General features: G+C 39.5%; 1 protein-coding gene across 2 annotated transcripts in view; it reads left to right on the top strand.

Annotated features, from left to right (window-relative positions):
* Positions 1–17003, top strand: part of PARG (poly(ADP-ribose) glycohydrolase) — a 188577-nt gene that overhangs the window by 167459 nt on the left and 4115 nt on the right. For both annotated transcript variants that reach the window (XM_006757138.2, XM_006757139.2), the window contains exon 16: positions 3247–3352. In XM_006757138.2, the coding sequence (XP_006757201.1) occupies positions 3247–3352 (106 nt within the window). The remainder of the gene's footprint in view (positions 1–3246; positions 3353–17003) is intronic.

Genomic DNA, 17003 nt, shown 5'->3' with positions numbered 1-17003 from the left:
TTTAATTATATCTACTTGAGCCTGCTAAAATTAATGTTGCAGACTGAGTTTTTACAAAAGTGTGTGTGTGCTCATGCACATGGGAGCATGGATATTTGTGGTACACTGTTCCTGAGGACCATCTATTTCCTGGACTCATTTCTGGGCCTGTGGGTTCTCACATCAGTTTTCTTTTTTTCTTAATATATTTTTATTGATTTCAGAGAGGGAGGGGGAGAAGGAGATAGAAACATCAATGATAAAGAGAATCATTCATTGGCTGCCTCCTGCACGCCCCCTACTGGGAATTGAGCCTGCAACCAGGGCATGTGCCCTTGATCGGAATCGAGCCCAGGACCCTTCAGTCCGCAGGCCAACACTCTAGCCTCTGAGCCAAATCTGCTAGGGCCAGTTTTCTTTTTCTTTTTTTCTAATAATTTTTATTGATTTCAGAGAGGGAGGGGGAGAAGGAGATAGAAACATCAATGATAAAGAGAATCATTCATTGGCTGCCTCCTGCACGTCCCCTACTGGGGATCAAGCCCCGCAACCCAGGCATGTGCCCTGACCAGGAATCAAACTGTGACCTCCTGGTTCATAGGTCAACACTGAACCCCTGAGCCATGTGGGCCAGGCATCACTTCAGTTTTCTTTATTTCCTTCCTACATCTCTCTTTACCACTTCCTGGTTGGGCTCTAGGTTTTTACTCTAGATAATAGTGTTTTCCTCCTGCCTCTTGTTTCTTAAAGTGTTCATTGATATCTTCTACTTACTGTCCTGAGATATAGATGCTTCCCTTTTTCCAAGTTTAAAGTTGTTTATTAGTAAAAAAAATAAAAAATAAAAATAAAAAATAAGTAGCTCTGTCATTGGTGAAGGTCATATCAGGATGTGATTAAATTTAAGATGGATTTCTATTACTCTTACTGTTCTGATTACTCACCTCAAGTGGCTCTGGGTGGGGAAAAAAGTATTTGTTGCCAGTGTGGAGCTCTTGAGAACTCCTGGCACCTTTCCCCATGAAGTAAGAACTTGGCAGTTCTTTTAAGGTCTCTATCCTTACCCGATGGTTGTTTCTTACTGAAGTAGCTCAATTACTCCTGTGAAAGGGAAGGACTCCCTGACAGTGACGCTGCCCTGGTTTCTAGCATTTGAGGGACCCTGTCCTCGCTGGAGAAGGAGCATGGTTGTCCCTCTTCTGGGACGTTAGAGGGGCCTGCTGCCTCTCTCCTCTTTCTGACCTTGGAAATGCTTGGCTCTAACAGAATAAAAGAATTTTGTAATTAATTATTACAAACAGTTATTTTTATATCTAATTATCATGTAATTGTTTTATATCATTTAATTTCTGATTATCTTTTTAAAGTTGTATTTGATAAAAACAAATGCAGGTTAATTCAGTCATATAGTTTGTTTTAGTTGTGGCTGTTTTTTAGGATAGGGGTTTTTTTTTGTAAAATTGGTTAATACTTTATATTAGATTTTGCTTCTAGTCTAAATATTTAAAATTCTGTTAGGCTTTTGTTTCAGGAAGCTATTTTTGTTGCTTAAAGAAAAGTTAGCTCAGATATGTAGAGATAGCAGTGAGAAGAGACTAAAGCCAGTCTGACATATAGAACAGAAATGACATGAACAAGGAAGCTAAGGGGTCTCCCTCTTCGGCGAGGCCTGGCAGGTGAACTTGACAGGCAACCAAACCTACATCTACTCTGACAGAGTGTGCTCCCTTTCTTCTTGGCATAAAGGGAGAAAGACAGTATCTTTCAAGAATCTACTAAAAAAAAAGTCGAGCTTTTTGATATCTTTTACCTGAAAGGGATTTTCAGAAGCTCCATGCATCTAATTTTACAGGTCATTTGTGAGTTCTGGTGTAAGCTCTGCACCACATCATTGAATAATGGTGTGGTGGCAGCTTATAATTAGTATCTGTCAGGATTTACAGCCTAGGAGGGGTGCAAGGAATTGCCTTGTTAATCCATCCAGACAGTGGGTAAAATTTTTATACCTTTGTGGAAACTTCACAGAACAATTGACTATATATCTCTGTGTGGATTTCATAGAGCATCTTTCTTTATACTTGGTTTTTCTCTGGGAACATCTGTCACAGGTCATTTTTATTTTATTTATGATTATGCATAAGCTATATTTTTGGCTTTGATTCTTACTTGAGAAAACCCAGGAAGATTTGCTTTGCTATTGTACTCAACCTCTTAATAGAGTTTGATAGTTTTAGAAAACTAAGAACCCTTAGGAAGCAGGGAGATCAACCAGGCTGATCGGGAAAAAATGGACATCAGAAACTCTGGGACCTTAAACTGCAGTCTTCTCAAACAAAATGAACTGTTCATGTAATTAATACTTAGTCAGCATCCTTAGGATATGTTGTTCTTTTCCCAGGTTACTGAGAAATACATTTTCAAATATTCTCGTTTAAAACAGCTTGAAACTAGAGACTCTTGGAGCTGGAATGGTTCTTAGGATTATTTTGTAGCCAGGTGTAGGAATCCCTTTTATAATATAGTTGCTTTCTCATTGTTAAGCATTTTAGTGGCAGGAGGCACATTAAAAAGCTATTCACAGTTATTAATCTAGTTCCAATAATTCAGAGAGAGTGCTAAGAAAACATAATAGTAATTGCTCTTTACCTTAATGAAAAAATGGTGATCAAAGGCCTTCAAATAAAGCAGTGTTTCACATGCCTTTCCTATCTTTAGTTAGTTCCTGGTAGTGTGTCATTGTGATGCTATCAGCTCTTGAAATGTCCCTGATATTTTCATTTCTATATCTTTGAATTGAAAAAAGAAACTGAGGCCCATGTTGGGTTAAGGCAGGGGTGGGGAACCTTTTTTTCTGCCCAGGGCCATTTGGATATTTATAACATCATTCTCAGGCCATACAAAATTATCAACTTAAAAATTAGCCTGCTCTGTTTGGTCAAACATTTAGTTAACTCACCCCTCATGCCTTGGAGGGCCGAGCACATGGTGTCGCAAGGCTGGTAAGGCCCGCAGGTTGGACGTTCCTCACCCCTGGCTTTAGGGCTTTGATTTGCCCAGCATCAAAGCAAATAAGTATTAGAATTAATCATTTCTTACTCTCTTTCTTGTATAATCCCACAACTTTTTGTTTTTCCCTTTATTTTGTCCCCTAAGGAAAAATAGAGCGATAACATAAGCTTGCTAATGGATACTGCTCCAGTCCATCTAGTTAGAAAGACTGCTGGTGCCCAGTCACTCATGTGCTTTGATACTTGTTTAATCCTGCAGGCTTACTGTGGATTTCTCCGTCCTGGGATTTCTTCAGAGAATCTTTCTGCAGTGGCCACGGGAAACTGGGGCTGTGGTGCCTTTGGGGGTGATGCGAGATTAAAAGGTGAGTAGACACGTTGTTATAAGAAGGATAATAGCATTCTGACTAGGGAGAAAAGTTAGTCCTTCAAACTGATTTTCTATCATAATAAAAGACCACAAAGATCTAAGAGAGGAGAAAAAGAATACTTGACACTATCCTCTTTTTTCTTATTGTGTTTAAAGGAATCTTATTTTTATTTACTGTTTCCCTTCAGAGGTTACTTATTTCTCTGATCTGCCATGTTCTTTCACAGAAGTGATTTTTATGAGTGTTCAGAGCTGTTTTGTTGACTCAGTCATTCATTTACCAAACTTATGGGGCATTTGCTGTGCTCTTGGCCCAGCAAGATTGGGCATCACCCAGACAGACAAGAAGGTAGATACTGAGGTTTCTGGCCTCAAAACCATGCTCAAGACCAGGCACTGGCTGGCTCTGAGAATATAAAAGTAGTTAATATGTGGCTCCTGCTTTGGAATTCACAGTTTAGCATATGAGAGAGAGGCATAGGCAAATGCAGCACACAGTGATAAGTGCTTTACTAGGGGTGCACAGTGTATGGGAGTAATGCTTGGGAGAGCTGCATGGATGGCATAGATAAGGAGGCATTTGGGTACCCAAGAAAGATAAACAATTCCTGAATTTTATTGTTTGTGTATAAAAATCACAAAACCTGATCAACAAAGCTTTTGACCATTTACCAGATTATGACATGTCCTCTACTCTCAAAAGTATTAGTTATAGAAAATAGTATTATATCATTACTTAGGATGGTTACTGGTCTTGTCAACTCAACTGGTCTGACACCAAAACCAACTGGGTGTGCTGCAATGCAATCCTGACATTAAATACCTGGAGTTAGTGCAGACCTCACAGGATAAGGGCGAAGTCCTCCACAAGGCCACCCCTACTTCAGACTCTAGCCAAATGTCTGAGGTGGGGGTGGGTGTCCTCCAGGCCACACACAATTCTGACCAATTGGCTACAAGTTGAGAGGTGTCCACGATTCCCCTCATGTAACAGTTCAGTAGAGTGACTCACGGAGCCAGGAGGGCACTATTACAACTTTATTAGGAAGGGTACATACTGGTGAGATCTGGGAGAGAACACAAAGCTCTCATGCCCGCTCCCTGTGGTGTCAGGGCACTCTCCCAGCACATCAAGGTGTTTGCCAACCAGCAAGCTCCATGCACCTTGGGTGTCCAAAGTTTTTATTGAGGCTTCCTCCATGAGCATCATTGATTGGGACATTGGCCACATCATTTTCAACCCTCTGTTTACTCCCTGAAGTTCAAAGGCTGAAAGTCCCAATGCTGAAGCTATCTCGGGGCCCAATAGGAGTCACCTCATAACAAAGATACTGGCACTCAGGAAATTCCCAGGGCTTCTGAAGCTTCTGCTACGAACCCAGGACCAAGACCAGACAGAGTCTTTGTTCTACTACATTTATCAAGTTAACAGGAAAACAAAGCAAACACTAAATGGCCAGCTGGCCTTGATGGCCAAAGGAGAGATAGACAAAATCCATCTTGTTGGGAGTAAAAGAGTTGAGCTGTCATAAATGAATCTCTTATTTTTATAAAAAATAACACATTTATGCCCTAGCTGGTTTGGCTCAGTGGATAGAGTGTCAGCCTGTTGACTGGAGGGTCCTGGGTTTGATTCCAGTCAAGGGCACATGCCAGGGTTGTGGGCTGAATCTGCAGTAGAGGGCATGCAGGAGGCAGCCAATCAATGATTCTCTCTTCATCATTGATGTTTCTATCTCTCGCTCCCTCTTTCTTCCTCTCTGATATCAATAAAAATATACTTTAAAAAAACACACACTTATTATATTTTAAATTCAGAAAATTATCCTTATGTTTGTGAAAATCACCAGGGTTTACTGTTAACATTTTGGTGACCACCCTTTCAGATACTTCTATGTAATAATCTATGTAACCATTTGACATTAATAAGACCACACCATATAGTCTATGCTCTAAACTGCCTCATTTTAAAAACATTACAGTCTCAGGGATGGCTTTCAACACCAACAAATGTAGACCTGCTGTTGACATTTTTTATAGCTAAATGCTTGTCTGCTGTATGTACCTATGTACCTTAATTTATTTCATCAATTCTCCATTGTACACAGTTGATTTATTTTCTTTATCTTATATGAAAAGCAATACTGCAGTATATAATTATATATGCTACATATAATTGTTTTATTATGGTTAATTCCTAGAAGTAAGATTAATGACTCAAAAGATGTTTGTATTTTTATACTTATTGCAAATTTCCTTTTGATTTACTTGGTCTTCCTTTGCACAGGCATGCTCACAAAGATGAGATTGTCAATCGTTTTAATTTCTCTGAAATTCAACATATTTCATGTGTTTATTGGCCATTTTTATTTATTTTGTGAATTGCTTTTTCATGTCTTCTGCCCATTTAGCTTGTAAGGAGTTATTTTGATTTTTTATTTGCTCTTTCTATATTAAGAAATATTAATTATTTGACTGTCATATGTTGCAGGTATTTTTCTTAGTTTTTTTCCACTTATTTTCAGCCTGTTGGGTTGTTGTCATATGAAGTTAATTTGTACATGTTTGTAGTTTTGTGATGTATTTAGAAAAATCTTCTCTATTTTTTTATTCTAAAGACTTTTGCCCACATTTTCATCAACTCAAAAATTTCATGTTATTTTCAGTGTTTTGAAGTCTATAGGTTTTATTTTATGAAATTCTTTATCATCCTGAATTTGAGGAAACCTGTGTTTCACTCTGGACTTATTGATCTTATGACAGACACTTTTTTCTGTTTTTCTTTGAAGTGAAATGAATGAGTGCATTTGTATCATCAATCCAGAAGCCACGTCTGCCATAGCCTTGGTCGTTTGTGCTGGACCATTTAGGAAGCTTTATAAATGTGTTTCTTCCATTTCTTTCTTTATGGCATAAAGCTTTTCAGACTGCAGATTGCTTCTGCTGGTGACTATCAAGTATAGTATTTAAAGATTTTCACTATGTAATTCATTTTCTCAATTATCGAGATTTAAAACTTTGGAGTGACTTTTGAAAAAATATGTTTTTATTGATTTCAGAGAGGAAGGGAGAGAGAGATAGAAACATCAATGATGAGAGAGAATCATTGATTGCCTGCCTCCTACACACCTCCTATTGGGGATTGAGCCTGCAACCTAGGCATGTGCCCTTGTCTGGAATCGAACCTAGGACCCTTCTGTCCGCAAGCCGATGCTCTAGCCCCTGAGCCAAATCAGCTAGGGCTGGAGCGATTTTTTGATCATTCCCTCCCCTTTATTTGCTTGAATAATCATTAAAAAAATTAGAAGTAATTATAGTGTCCTTCAGCAAGGGATTATTTACTAAAACTAATTTTGAAAAGAAAGAAATTATGGTACATCTATGTAATGAAATATTATGCAGCCATTATGATCTATTGCTGAAATATAACTGATGACATGGAAGGATTCTTTTGGAATCTGCCAAATTGGGGGGAAATGTGCTGTATATGTAATATAAATCACTTTTTAAATTAAACTATGAGCATCAAGTATGATACACACATTTGAGATTCTCTATGTTTATCTGTATGTAAAGATTAACTTATTTAGCCCTAATCAGTTTGGCTCAGAGGATAGAGCGTTGGCCTGCGGACTGAAAGGTCCCAGGTTCGATTCCGGTTAAGGGCATGTACCTTGGTTGCGGGCACATCACCAGTGGGAGGTGTGCAGGAGGCAGCTGATCGATGTTTCTCTCTCATCGATGTTTCTAACTCTCTATCCCTTTCCCTTCCTTTCTGTAAAAAAGTCAATAAAATTTTTTTTAAAAAATTAACTTAATTGTCTCTAGTTGTGTGATATAGATGTTATTTTTCTTTTCAATCTGTATTTTTCTGTTGTGAGCATAAAGGGTGGGCCAAAAGTAGGTTTATAATTATGGGGATGCAAAACACAGTTTATTCTTGTATTATTATTTATTAATTATTGTATTCTTTTCCATACAAACAATTGTAAACCTACTTTTGCCTCTCCTATACATTGGTTTTGTAACAAAAAATTTCTGACAACATAGATGGGTCTTGGGGGCATTATGCTAAGTGAAATAAATGAGATAGAAAAAAACAAATGGCATATGATCTTATATGTGGAATCTAAAAACAAAACAAAAAAACACTCATAGATTCATACATACAAAGAATAGATTGGTGGTTGCCAGAAGTGGGAGTGGGGGTTGAAACTGCTAAAGAGGGTCAAAAGGTACCAACTTCCATGCCTGGCCAGTGTGGCTCAGTGGTTGAGCATTGACCTGTGAACTAGGAGGTCATGGTTCAATTCACAGTCAGGGCACATGGGTTGTGGGCTGGATCCCCTGTAGTGGGTGTTCAGGAGTCAGCTGATCAGTGATTCTCTCACATCATTGATGTTTCTCTCTCTCCCTCTCCCTTCCTCTCTGAAATCAATAAAAATATGTATTTTGTTTTAAAGGGTACCAACTTTCAGTTATAAAATAAATAAACTATGGAGCTACAATGTACAGCATAACAATTATAGTTAATAATACTGTATTGTATATTTCTAAGTTGCTAAAAGAGTAGATTTTGAAAGTTCTCATCACAAGAAAATAAATTTTTGTAACTATGTATGGAGGTGAATGTTAACTATACTTACAGTGGTGATCATTTATTTCTCAATATATACAAATATCGAAACATTATGTTGTATACCTAAAACTAATATAATTTTATAGGTCAATCATATTACAATTTTTACAAGTCAGCCATCAGAATAGTATAAGCTCCTCTTTTATAAGCCCACCTTCTCATTGGTCACATCACAGACATGAACAAAGGGACATTTAAATCCTAAATTAATCTCCAAGGGAGGAGAGCACCAAGAAAGATGTTTGCTAATGAACTCACGTTAGGGAGATAGAGCAGGTACATAGAGAATTAGAGGTTCTCATCCAATTCAGAGTATTGACAGGTGACACAAATTTGGGAGCTAAACCCCCCTGAGAGCAGTTAAACACAGGCCAATGTTAACGTTCTCTGCTGCCATCCTTGGCTGTCCCTAGGTCTCACTCCCCCTCTCATGAAGTCTCTTCTGACCTATCAGGTGCTCTCCCTACCTTACAAGAGAAAGGAGGGGAAACGGGGGGATATGTAAATCCTTAAACTTGTATTTCTCAGAAATAGGCAAAAGTGTTTTTAATATGTGTGTTGTCCAATTGTATATGAGTTTTGCAATTTATAAAAACAATTTTGAACTGCTGTCATATACTTATAGCTAATAAGAGAATATTTTTCACATATTTACTCATTCAACAAACACTTATTAACAACTTTCTGCCCCAGGCAACCAGAGGATAGGAAAGAAGGGACATGGGGAAGAGAGATTCCTTGTCTGGAATCAAACCCAGGACCCTTCTGTCCGCAGGCCGATGCTCTATCCGCTGAGCCAAACCAGCTAGGGCTGGAGAGAATTTTTGATCATTCCTCCCCTTTAGTTGCTTGAATAATTATTGAATCATTTGCTTGAATACAATAATTAATAAATAATAATACAAGAATAAAGGCTTGGTGCCTGTCCCCCGGCAGCAGCCAGTGGCCTCCTGCACACCGGTGCGATCAAAGGGGCACTCTGTCCTCCCCCTGATCCCCCATCTTTCTGAGCACCCTGCGGAAACGCTTCTGAGTGACCGTGAACTCTTCTTATTTTGGGGGCTCCTGGCTGTTCCAAAGTGACCCCTCACTCCATACTTGACTTTTAACATTTTGATTTATTCTTACCCATTTCTATGGTGGCCACCTCTTTTTTTCTGTGCTCTTTCAGAAATTATACTGTCTGTGTCTCATCTTGTCTTGAAAGGAGCTTGTCATACTTCAGTTACTTTGCAAACTCGGCTCCCTGGTAGACTCAGGAAAAGTTAGGATTCTGTAGCTCACTTGGCCTTTTCTTATTATTAAGGTGGAAGCAATGTGGCTTTTTGATGCTTTATTTATCTCATCTCAGTGGAGACTGTGGAGAGGGCTCCTGCCCTAAGTGTACCACCTGGCACCCATGTGATTTTTAGGAGGTAATTTAAAACCATTTCTAAATGGTTGTTGTGTTTTTTAATGTTTCTTTTATCCCTTATTTCGGATTTTATTGCATGGTATTCAAAGATGTAGATAATATTATTTCTACTTTTTGCAGAGTTTTAAGCTTTTATTTGTGGCCTAACATAGTCAGTTGTTGCAGATATTATGTTGGCAGTTGAAAGTTGCCTCTGAATGGTGTAGCACTTACTCTGTGTCTATTAGATTCTACACCATTAGATCAGACCTTTATCATTCTGATTTTGTTGCTTTGCTTTGTGATGGGATTGAGGGCAGCAAGAACAATAGAGTGGTGACTAAAGTTCTTTTTGTTTTATTGTGTTTTTGTCTATTTCTTTTTGCATTTCCTTCAGTGTTTATTTTTTATGTCTCCATATTGTATTACCTAACTTGTGGGAGACTATGCCTTTGCTAGTTTAGCATAATTAAAATGTATCTTGATGTTGACTTTCACTACCCAAAAGTGACTTGCAAATACAATATTTCTATTTAACAAACTTACTCAACAACCTCTGTGTGCCTTTCGTTAGATTACAGTTTTGCCCATTTTTTTCCATTTTGCATATTTTTAAACTGTCTATATCTGGCTAATTTCTTTTTCTTTAAGACTCCACTCTAGTGCTAACTATTCCACAAAAATCCCCCTTTCTCACCCACCCCACTCCCCCACCCTGCAAAATAGTTCTGTGTTAGGATTCTTTCAGTTACAAAAGACACTCGTGTACCTTATCACTTAAGTATGAGAGGGAATTTTATTGGCTGATGTGGCTGAGAGGCGGTGTAGAGTTGGCATCCTGAGATCAGATGCTTCCTTTCGTGTGTGTTGTTTAAAGATGATGGGCCTCGTTCTCTTGCATTGGTCATCTCCACATGGCAGAAGCCGTGACCGAATAGTTCCAGGGCTACAGTATTGCAGTTGAGTCCCTAAGGTAAAGGGGACTCCTTTAATTAAAAATTCTGTGGAAATATTCTAATTTGACCAACTTGGATCAGCTTCCCCTCCCTTGGACCAAATCATTGTAATCAGGGAGTCATTAAACACGGAACACATCCCCTAATGACGTTAAGAGGATAACCAGTCTCTCACTTGATTATTTCCTAAACACCCCATGTAAATTACTTGTGTCTTCCCCAATTTGAATACAAATCTCCAAATATATATATATATATTTATATACATATATATATATTTATATTTATATATTTACATTAAACAAAGTTTTCTGAGATTATAGAAATGTATATAAATTTGTTTTCTTTCATAATTTATATCCCATTTATAGCAAACCTAAATGATATCTTTACTAGTTATTTTGCTATTTTGGAATCAAGCTAGCTAAACTCCAGAAAAACCAATATTCTAGAAAAGGTTGGAACCAGGACAATGCTGGATAAATCATTTGCTACCATGCTGTGGTTGGCCTGCCTATCCCTTTGGCTGGCGTTTGTGGGAGGTCTGGTTGTGGAAGTGGGAAAGGGGTGCCTACTTAGAAATGGAAGGTCGAAAAATAGAATTATGGGCCAGTTCACCCCAGTTTGTCTACCACAGGTTCCTCTTCTCTTTGTTATCTTTTGTCAGAACACATCATACTCTCCATTTATCTCACAGCCTTGCACCTACACACTTGATAAGCATTCCTTTCTTAATCTTTCTGCATTGTTCTCTTCTATGGATCCGGGCTTAGGATGGGGTCTTGTATGATAACTGCATTCGTAGTGACTAGAGGTACCGTATTTGCCGGCGTATAAGACGATTTTTTGGCCCTGAAAAATATGCCTCCAAGTGGGGGGTCGTCTTATACGCCAGGTACACTTCAGATAGACTGCCCATAGTGCTTGCCCCGTGCCATAGTGGCCTCCCGATGCCCGCCCACTTCATTCCACATACCGTACAGGCATCAGCAGCGCTGCTGGGTGTATGCTCGGCTGTTATGCGATTTTGCGAGTGTGGTAAATTCGGGTTACCGTATATTTCTTTACATATGCATTGAAGATTCGCGATTTTGCGCTATCATGGTGCCTGTTAGAATGTTGAAGAGCTCGCACTTGCGCACTAGTGAGGTCCCAGGGAGATGCTGATGCAAGGGTGGACCAGACTGCTATAGTGACAGGGCGGGCAAACAGGGAGCAGGGACCAATCAAATCAGGCTTAGTATACAGCCAACAGCCAACCACCATACTGCCCCATTGTACAGTACAGCATAGAAAATGTCGACCAGTCAAACCCCTATCATCCCTATCATGGCACCAAGATGTCGTTGATGAACTTTTAATATCAGATGATGAAGAGGAGTTTGAAGGCTTTTAAGGTGAAACTGTCACGCCAGCAAACTTGCTAGGGACTTGCCCGGCACTTGCTCTCTCCCTCTATTTGTTATCTTACTTCTATCATTGACAGTCCCTCTAGGTTGTGGGCTGCTTGCCTGTGTTCCTGAGAAGCATCTACGGTACCAGTCTATAGAGTGTGTTTTCTTTAGTGAATTACCGGTATGTTTACCGGTAATAAACTTGCACTGTTTTATGTATATGTTTGATTACATACAGCCTTGTGACAGTTTTCCTGCATGTCATAAGCATTTGAATATAAATTAAAATGTTAAAATCAAATCTGATATTGTTTTACCTTTTATTTGGTGTGTGGAAGGTGTGCGGAAGAGGGGGTAGTCTTATACGGCGAGTATATAACAAACTCTGTATTTTGAGTGGAAATGTTAGGGGGTCGTCTTATACGCCCAGTCGTCTTATACGCCGGCAAATACGGTAGCGGAATAGTTGTTATGAGCACCTGGAAGATGCCACTGAGTTAGTGAATCTGGAAAATGCCTTTTGGATTTTTTTTTTCACTCCAGGAGTTGCTGACAATCAGACAGGTTTAAGAAATGCTGCATTCTGTTCTTTAATTTGAATAGTTACCCTTCAGTTTGTAGCCTCATTTTAAGATGAGGAGACCAAAGTTTTTAGAGAGGCTAATAAACTGTTCAAAAGAGACAACTAGTAAATGTCAGAGCCCACATTCAGATTTGGTCTGTCATCCTCAAAAACCAGTATATGTTGTTGTTGTTGTTAAACATGTTGAATGTATTTTGTGTTCCAGGAATTGTACTAAGCGCTTTTCTTACTTTAGTTCATAACAGCCTATTCAGTAGGTTTATTTGTCGCTTTAGATGTGTGATAAGGAATAGAGGAGTAAGTAACTAGCCTGTGGTCACAAAGATATCAAGTGGCAGTGCTGAGATTGAAAGCAGGATTGATGCCCAAGAGCCCAGTGTCTGTGCTCTTGCTATTTATTGGCCAAACTCTGGATCTGGATCTAGATTTGGAGATGGCATTCTAGAGATGGTGGTTGAATTCTTGTAGAGAGAGAGCTTTTAAAGCAAATGAAAGGACCAACAATTGAGCCTTTAGTTATGTCCTTTGGGGGATTGGAGGCGGGGGCAGGTGGTGTCAAGATTAAAAATCTTAAGAACCGCACCAGAGGACAAGACCAATTAGAGAATAGGAGCTGGCCTGGAAGAGTGAGCCGAAGCCTGTGGGCTGGTAGCTTTTCAGATAAGCGAGCCCGTGAGCTAACAAAACAGCTGGGGTTAATGAGAAGGACGTCAGTAGCAGCACTTGCACATGGCGCTGTTTCAGCCTGCTTGCCAGCGTGCATTCAAATAACATAAACAGTCGGAGGCAGTTCTCCTGACTGGCGTTTGGTACATTTGCTTGGAGTAGACCAGAATGACAGGGCAGCTTGGCAGCATAGTGTGAGGGCGGGAGGTTTTCAGTCAGACTGCCAGGGCGACTCTCAGCCCACTCCTTCTTGGCTCTATGACTTTAAACAAATTACTTAATCTTTGGTGGCTATATTTCCTTACTTTCAAAATGGAGATAATACTGATATTTACCTTATTTGGTTTTTGTAAAGATTAAGTGAGTTAATCATTGTAAATCTTGAGTTTGTGCTTACCGTCCAACATGCTATGAGATAGGAGCTCATTGTTAGCAGTTGTTACTAATGTTGCATGCTGATATTACAACCCACACCTAGGTACGAATATCCATCATTTTACTCAATTTTTATTTGGTTCATCTGATGCAGGAGGACACTGTGAATTGTGTTTTTTTTTTATGTTATATTTATTTGAACTTCTTTCATAGCTTAACATCGATGCCAAAAAGAAAATTAAAACCAAGCTCCCTGCAGGTTAATTTAAATGATTATTTTGGCACCTACTTGTGCTTGAAGTTAGAATTTGATGCTTTTATATCACACTTGGAGTCAGTCCACATATCCTATTAGACTTGTGATGCAAGAGAGTTCACTTCACTCCGAGGACACAATTCTCTCAATTTACAAAGGCCTTGGGGATGTTGTGCCTAGTGGGGCCTAAAGACAATTCTGTTTAAAATAATATTTTGTTAGTGATTACTGATGCATCTCAGGTCAAGAGTAATGTATATTTCTGAAAAATTTATTTGTAAATTTATAGTCTAAAAGCCAATGAAAGGAGAAAAATTGTAGCAGAGATTATGGAATTCTACATTCAGAGTCTTTAGGGATCTGCCCTCCATTGCATAGCTGGGGAAAATGCTGGAAAGAGAGTTGACTTGGTGAAAGTCATAGAGCTGATCGGTAGAGAAGGGTGACGGCTGAACTAGGGCTCCTGTCTCCAGGCTCAACTTGTCCAACACATGTTTATGTCACAGTGGGCACCCAAATAGAAATAGATGTGAATTCAAGGACGTGATGTGACTTGGTGTCTCTTATTAGAAACTGGCCTCCTTTTGGTAGCTCTGTCAGGCTTATCTCTAAGAGCCTGTCCACTGGGGAAAAATGGCCTGTGAAGCATTTTTTAATTGATTTTAGAGCGAGAGGAAGGGGGAGGGCGAGGATTAGAGAGAGAGAGAGAGAGAGAAAGTGAGAGAGAGAGAGAGAGACAGACAGACAGACATCAGTGTGAGAGAGAAACATTGATTGGCTGCCTCCTGCACACCCCCTACTGGGGATGGAGCCTGCAGCCTGGGTATATGGCCTGACCGGGAATTGAAGTGTTACCTCCTGGTCCATAGGTCAATGCTCAATCACTGAGCCACACCAGCCAGCCTCTCTCTGTTTTAAATAGGAAATACTTAAAGCTAAATTCTCATTCAAATTAAGAGGTAAGAAGTGATACCTCTTGGTAGAGGAAGATGACGATTCATTAGTTTCCATTTATGTGTAGTTAAGGTTAATTAGGACCCTTTTGAAATTGAGTGTATTGAAGCTTTAATGTATGCACAAGTTGGTTGAGCAGTTTTAATTAAAACATTTATATTTTGAGATTAATTGCTTTCAGTACTGTGAGATTAATGAGGCCTAGTCATGTTGTGGATACTCAATAAATATTAGTTTGTAAATTAGAAAATACTTTGGTATTTTAGAATCTCGCCTGTGGTATAGTGTCTTATATTCTTTCTCAACTCTGGGGAAACTCAATATATCAAATTTACTAGTTTAACCTAAAAATATTTTTCCTTCCTATTTAATTTTTAAAACTTTTTACTTGAAAATAATTTTGAATTCATAAAAGTTACAAAAAGTAAAATTATACACACACACACTTCTCTCTGTGTGTGTATATACATACATATGTGTGTATATATGTATGCATATATGTACACACATATAATTTTTTTCTGAATCATTTGAGCTTGTTATGTACATTGTGCCCCTTTTCTTAAATATTTAGTTTGTGCTTCCTAAGAATAAAATATTTTCTGTCCTAGCCAGTTTGGCTCAGTGGATAGATCGTCAGCCTGTGGACTGAAGGGTCTTGGGTTCAATTCTGGTCAAGGGCACATGCCCAGGTTGCAGGCTCAATCCCCAGGGTGGGGTATGCAGGAAGCAGCCAAACAACGATTCTCTCTCATCATTGATGTTTCTATCTCCCTCTCTCCTTCTTCCTCTCTGAAAGATAGAGCGTCGGCCTGCGGACTAAAAGGTCCCAGGTTTGATTCCTCTCAAAGGTTGTGGGCACATCCCCAATTGGGGTGTGCAGGAGGCAGCTGATCAATGTTTCTCTCTCATCGATGTTTCTAACTCTATCCCTCTCCCTTCCTCTCTGTAAAAAATCAATAGAATATATTTTTTTTAAAAAAGAGTAAAATGCCCTATATAATAAAAGGCTAGTATGCAAATCAACCAAACAGCCGTGCGACCGGTCGCTAAGACGCGCACCGACACCAGGGGGCAGACGTTCAATGCAGGAGCTGCCCTTTGGTGGTCAGTGCACTCCCACAGGGGGTGCGCCATTCAGCCAGACACGGGCTCATGGCTGGCCAGCGCAGCAGTGGTGGCAGGAGCCTCTCCCACCTCTGCAGCAGTGCTAAGGATGTCTGACTGCCGGCTTAGGCCTGCTCCTTGTGGGAGTAAGCCAGCAGTCGAACATCCCCTGAGGGCTCCCAGACTGCGAGAGGGCACAGGTGAGGCTGAGGGACTCCCCCCAAGTGCACGAATTTCGTGCACCGGGCCTTTAGTTTTTATATAAAACACATTATAGTTATTAATTTCATAATTATGCCTTGATTGAATATTTTTATCTACTGTATCATCTATGTTCCAGTTTTGTCAAGTGGCCTAATAAAATCATGGATAGCCGTTTTGCCCTTCAGTACAGGGTCTAGAGACAGATATTACATTTAGTTGTCATGACTTGTAGCCTCCTTTGGAATATGGAGCGTTTCCACAGCTCTCTTTGTCTTCTCTGTCATCGACATGTTTTAAGAATACGGTGTTCCTTGGATTTGTTTGCTGTTTGCTCGTGATTAGCTTGAGTCTCAGCATGCTCAGAGCATTGCACAGGTGATAGTGTCTTAGGCACATGATGGCCATCTGACCCCACTGGTGATGTTAATTTTGATCATCCAGTAAAGATGTTGTCTAATCTCTCCACTGTGTAGGTTTTGGATTTTTTTCCCTTTCTTGTAGCTAATAAGACACTTGAAGACAAAATTTACTGTAGATTTAGCATCCTTTAATGATTTTTGCTGGATCCAATCTTTGCCATGATGGTTGCAAAAAAAGGATTATCTCATTCTAGCGGTCTCTCCAACTTACTGATTATTAGTCTTTGGCTTTCTCCTGAGCAAGAGCTCTCCTTCCTCTTCTCTGTTTATTATGTATTATCAGTGTGGACTCAGCAATTCATATTTTTTCAGTAGTTTGTAATTTATTACTGTACTTAATATTTTGGTACTTAGCATCCAGATGTGGCTAGTGGGAGCTTCTTCAAATTGGTCCCTGTCTCCATGTGACACATTCCCACCAATTCTTTCTCCCACCATTTTTTTTTTTTTAACATATCCTTACTTTCTGGTGTAGAAAAATATTTTGAACTCATCTTGTACCTGTCCTGTCCCTATTGTGGAATCAGGCATTTCCCTGAGGAGTCCTGCTCCTTTTAAGGGGAATGGTGTTAGATACCAAGATCTGGGCACTAGGTATGCTCATTGCTACTGGGATGTCTTCTTTTAGACTTTTTCAGCAAAGTAGGAGATTCTCTCTCTCTCTCTCTCTCTCTCTCTCTCTCTCTCTCTCTCTCTCTGT

The sequence above is a fragment of the Myotis davidii genome, unplaced genomic scaffold (assembly GCF_000327345.1).
Source record: "Myotis davidii unplaced genomic scaffold, ASM32734v1 scaffold854, whole genome shotgun sequence".
Classification (NCBI taxonomy): Eukaryota; Metazoa; Chordata; class Mammalia; order Chiroptera; family Vespertilionidae; genus Myotis; species Myotis davidii.
The sequence above is the reverse complement of the archived record's forward strand: the minus strand, read 5'-3'. Positions and strand labels throughout refer to the sequence as shown.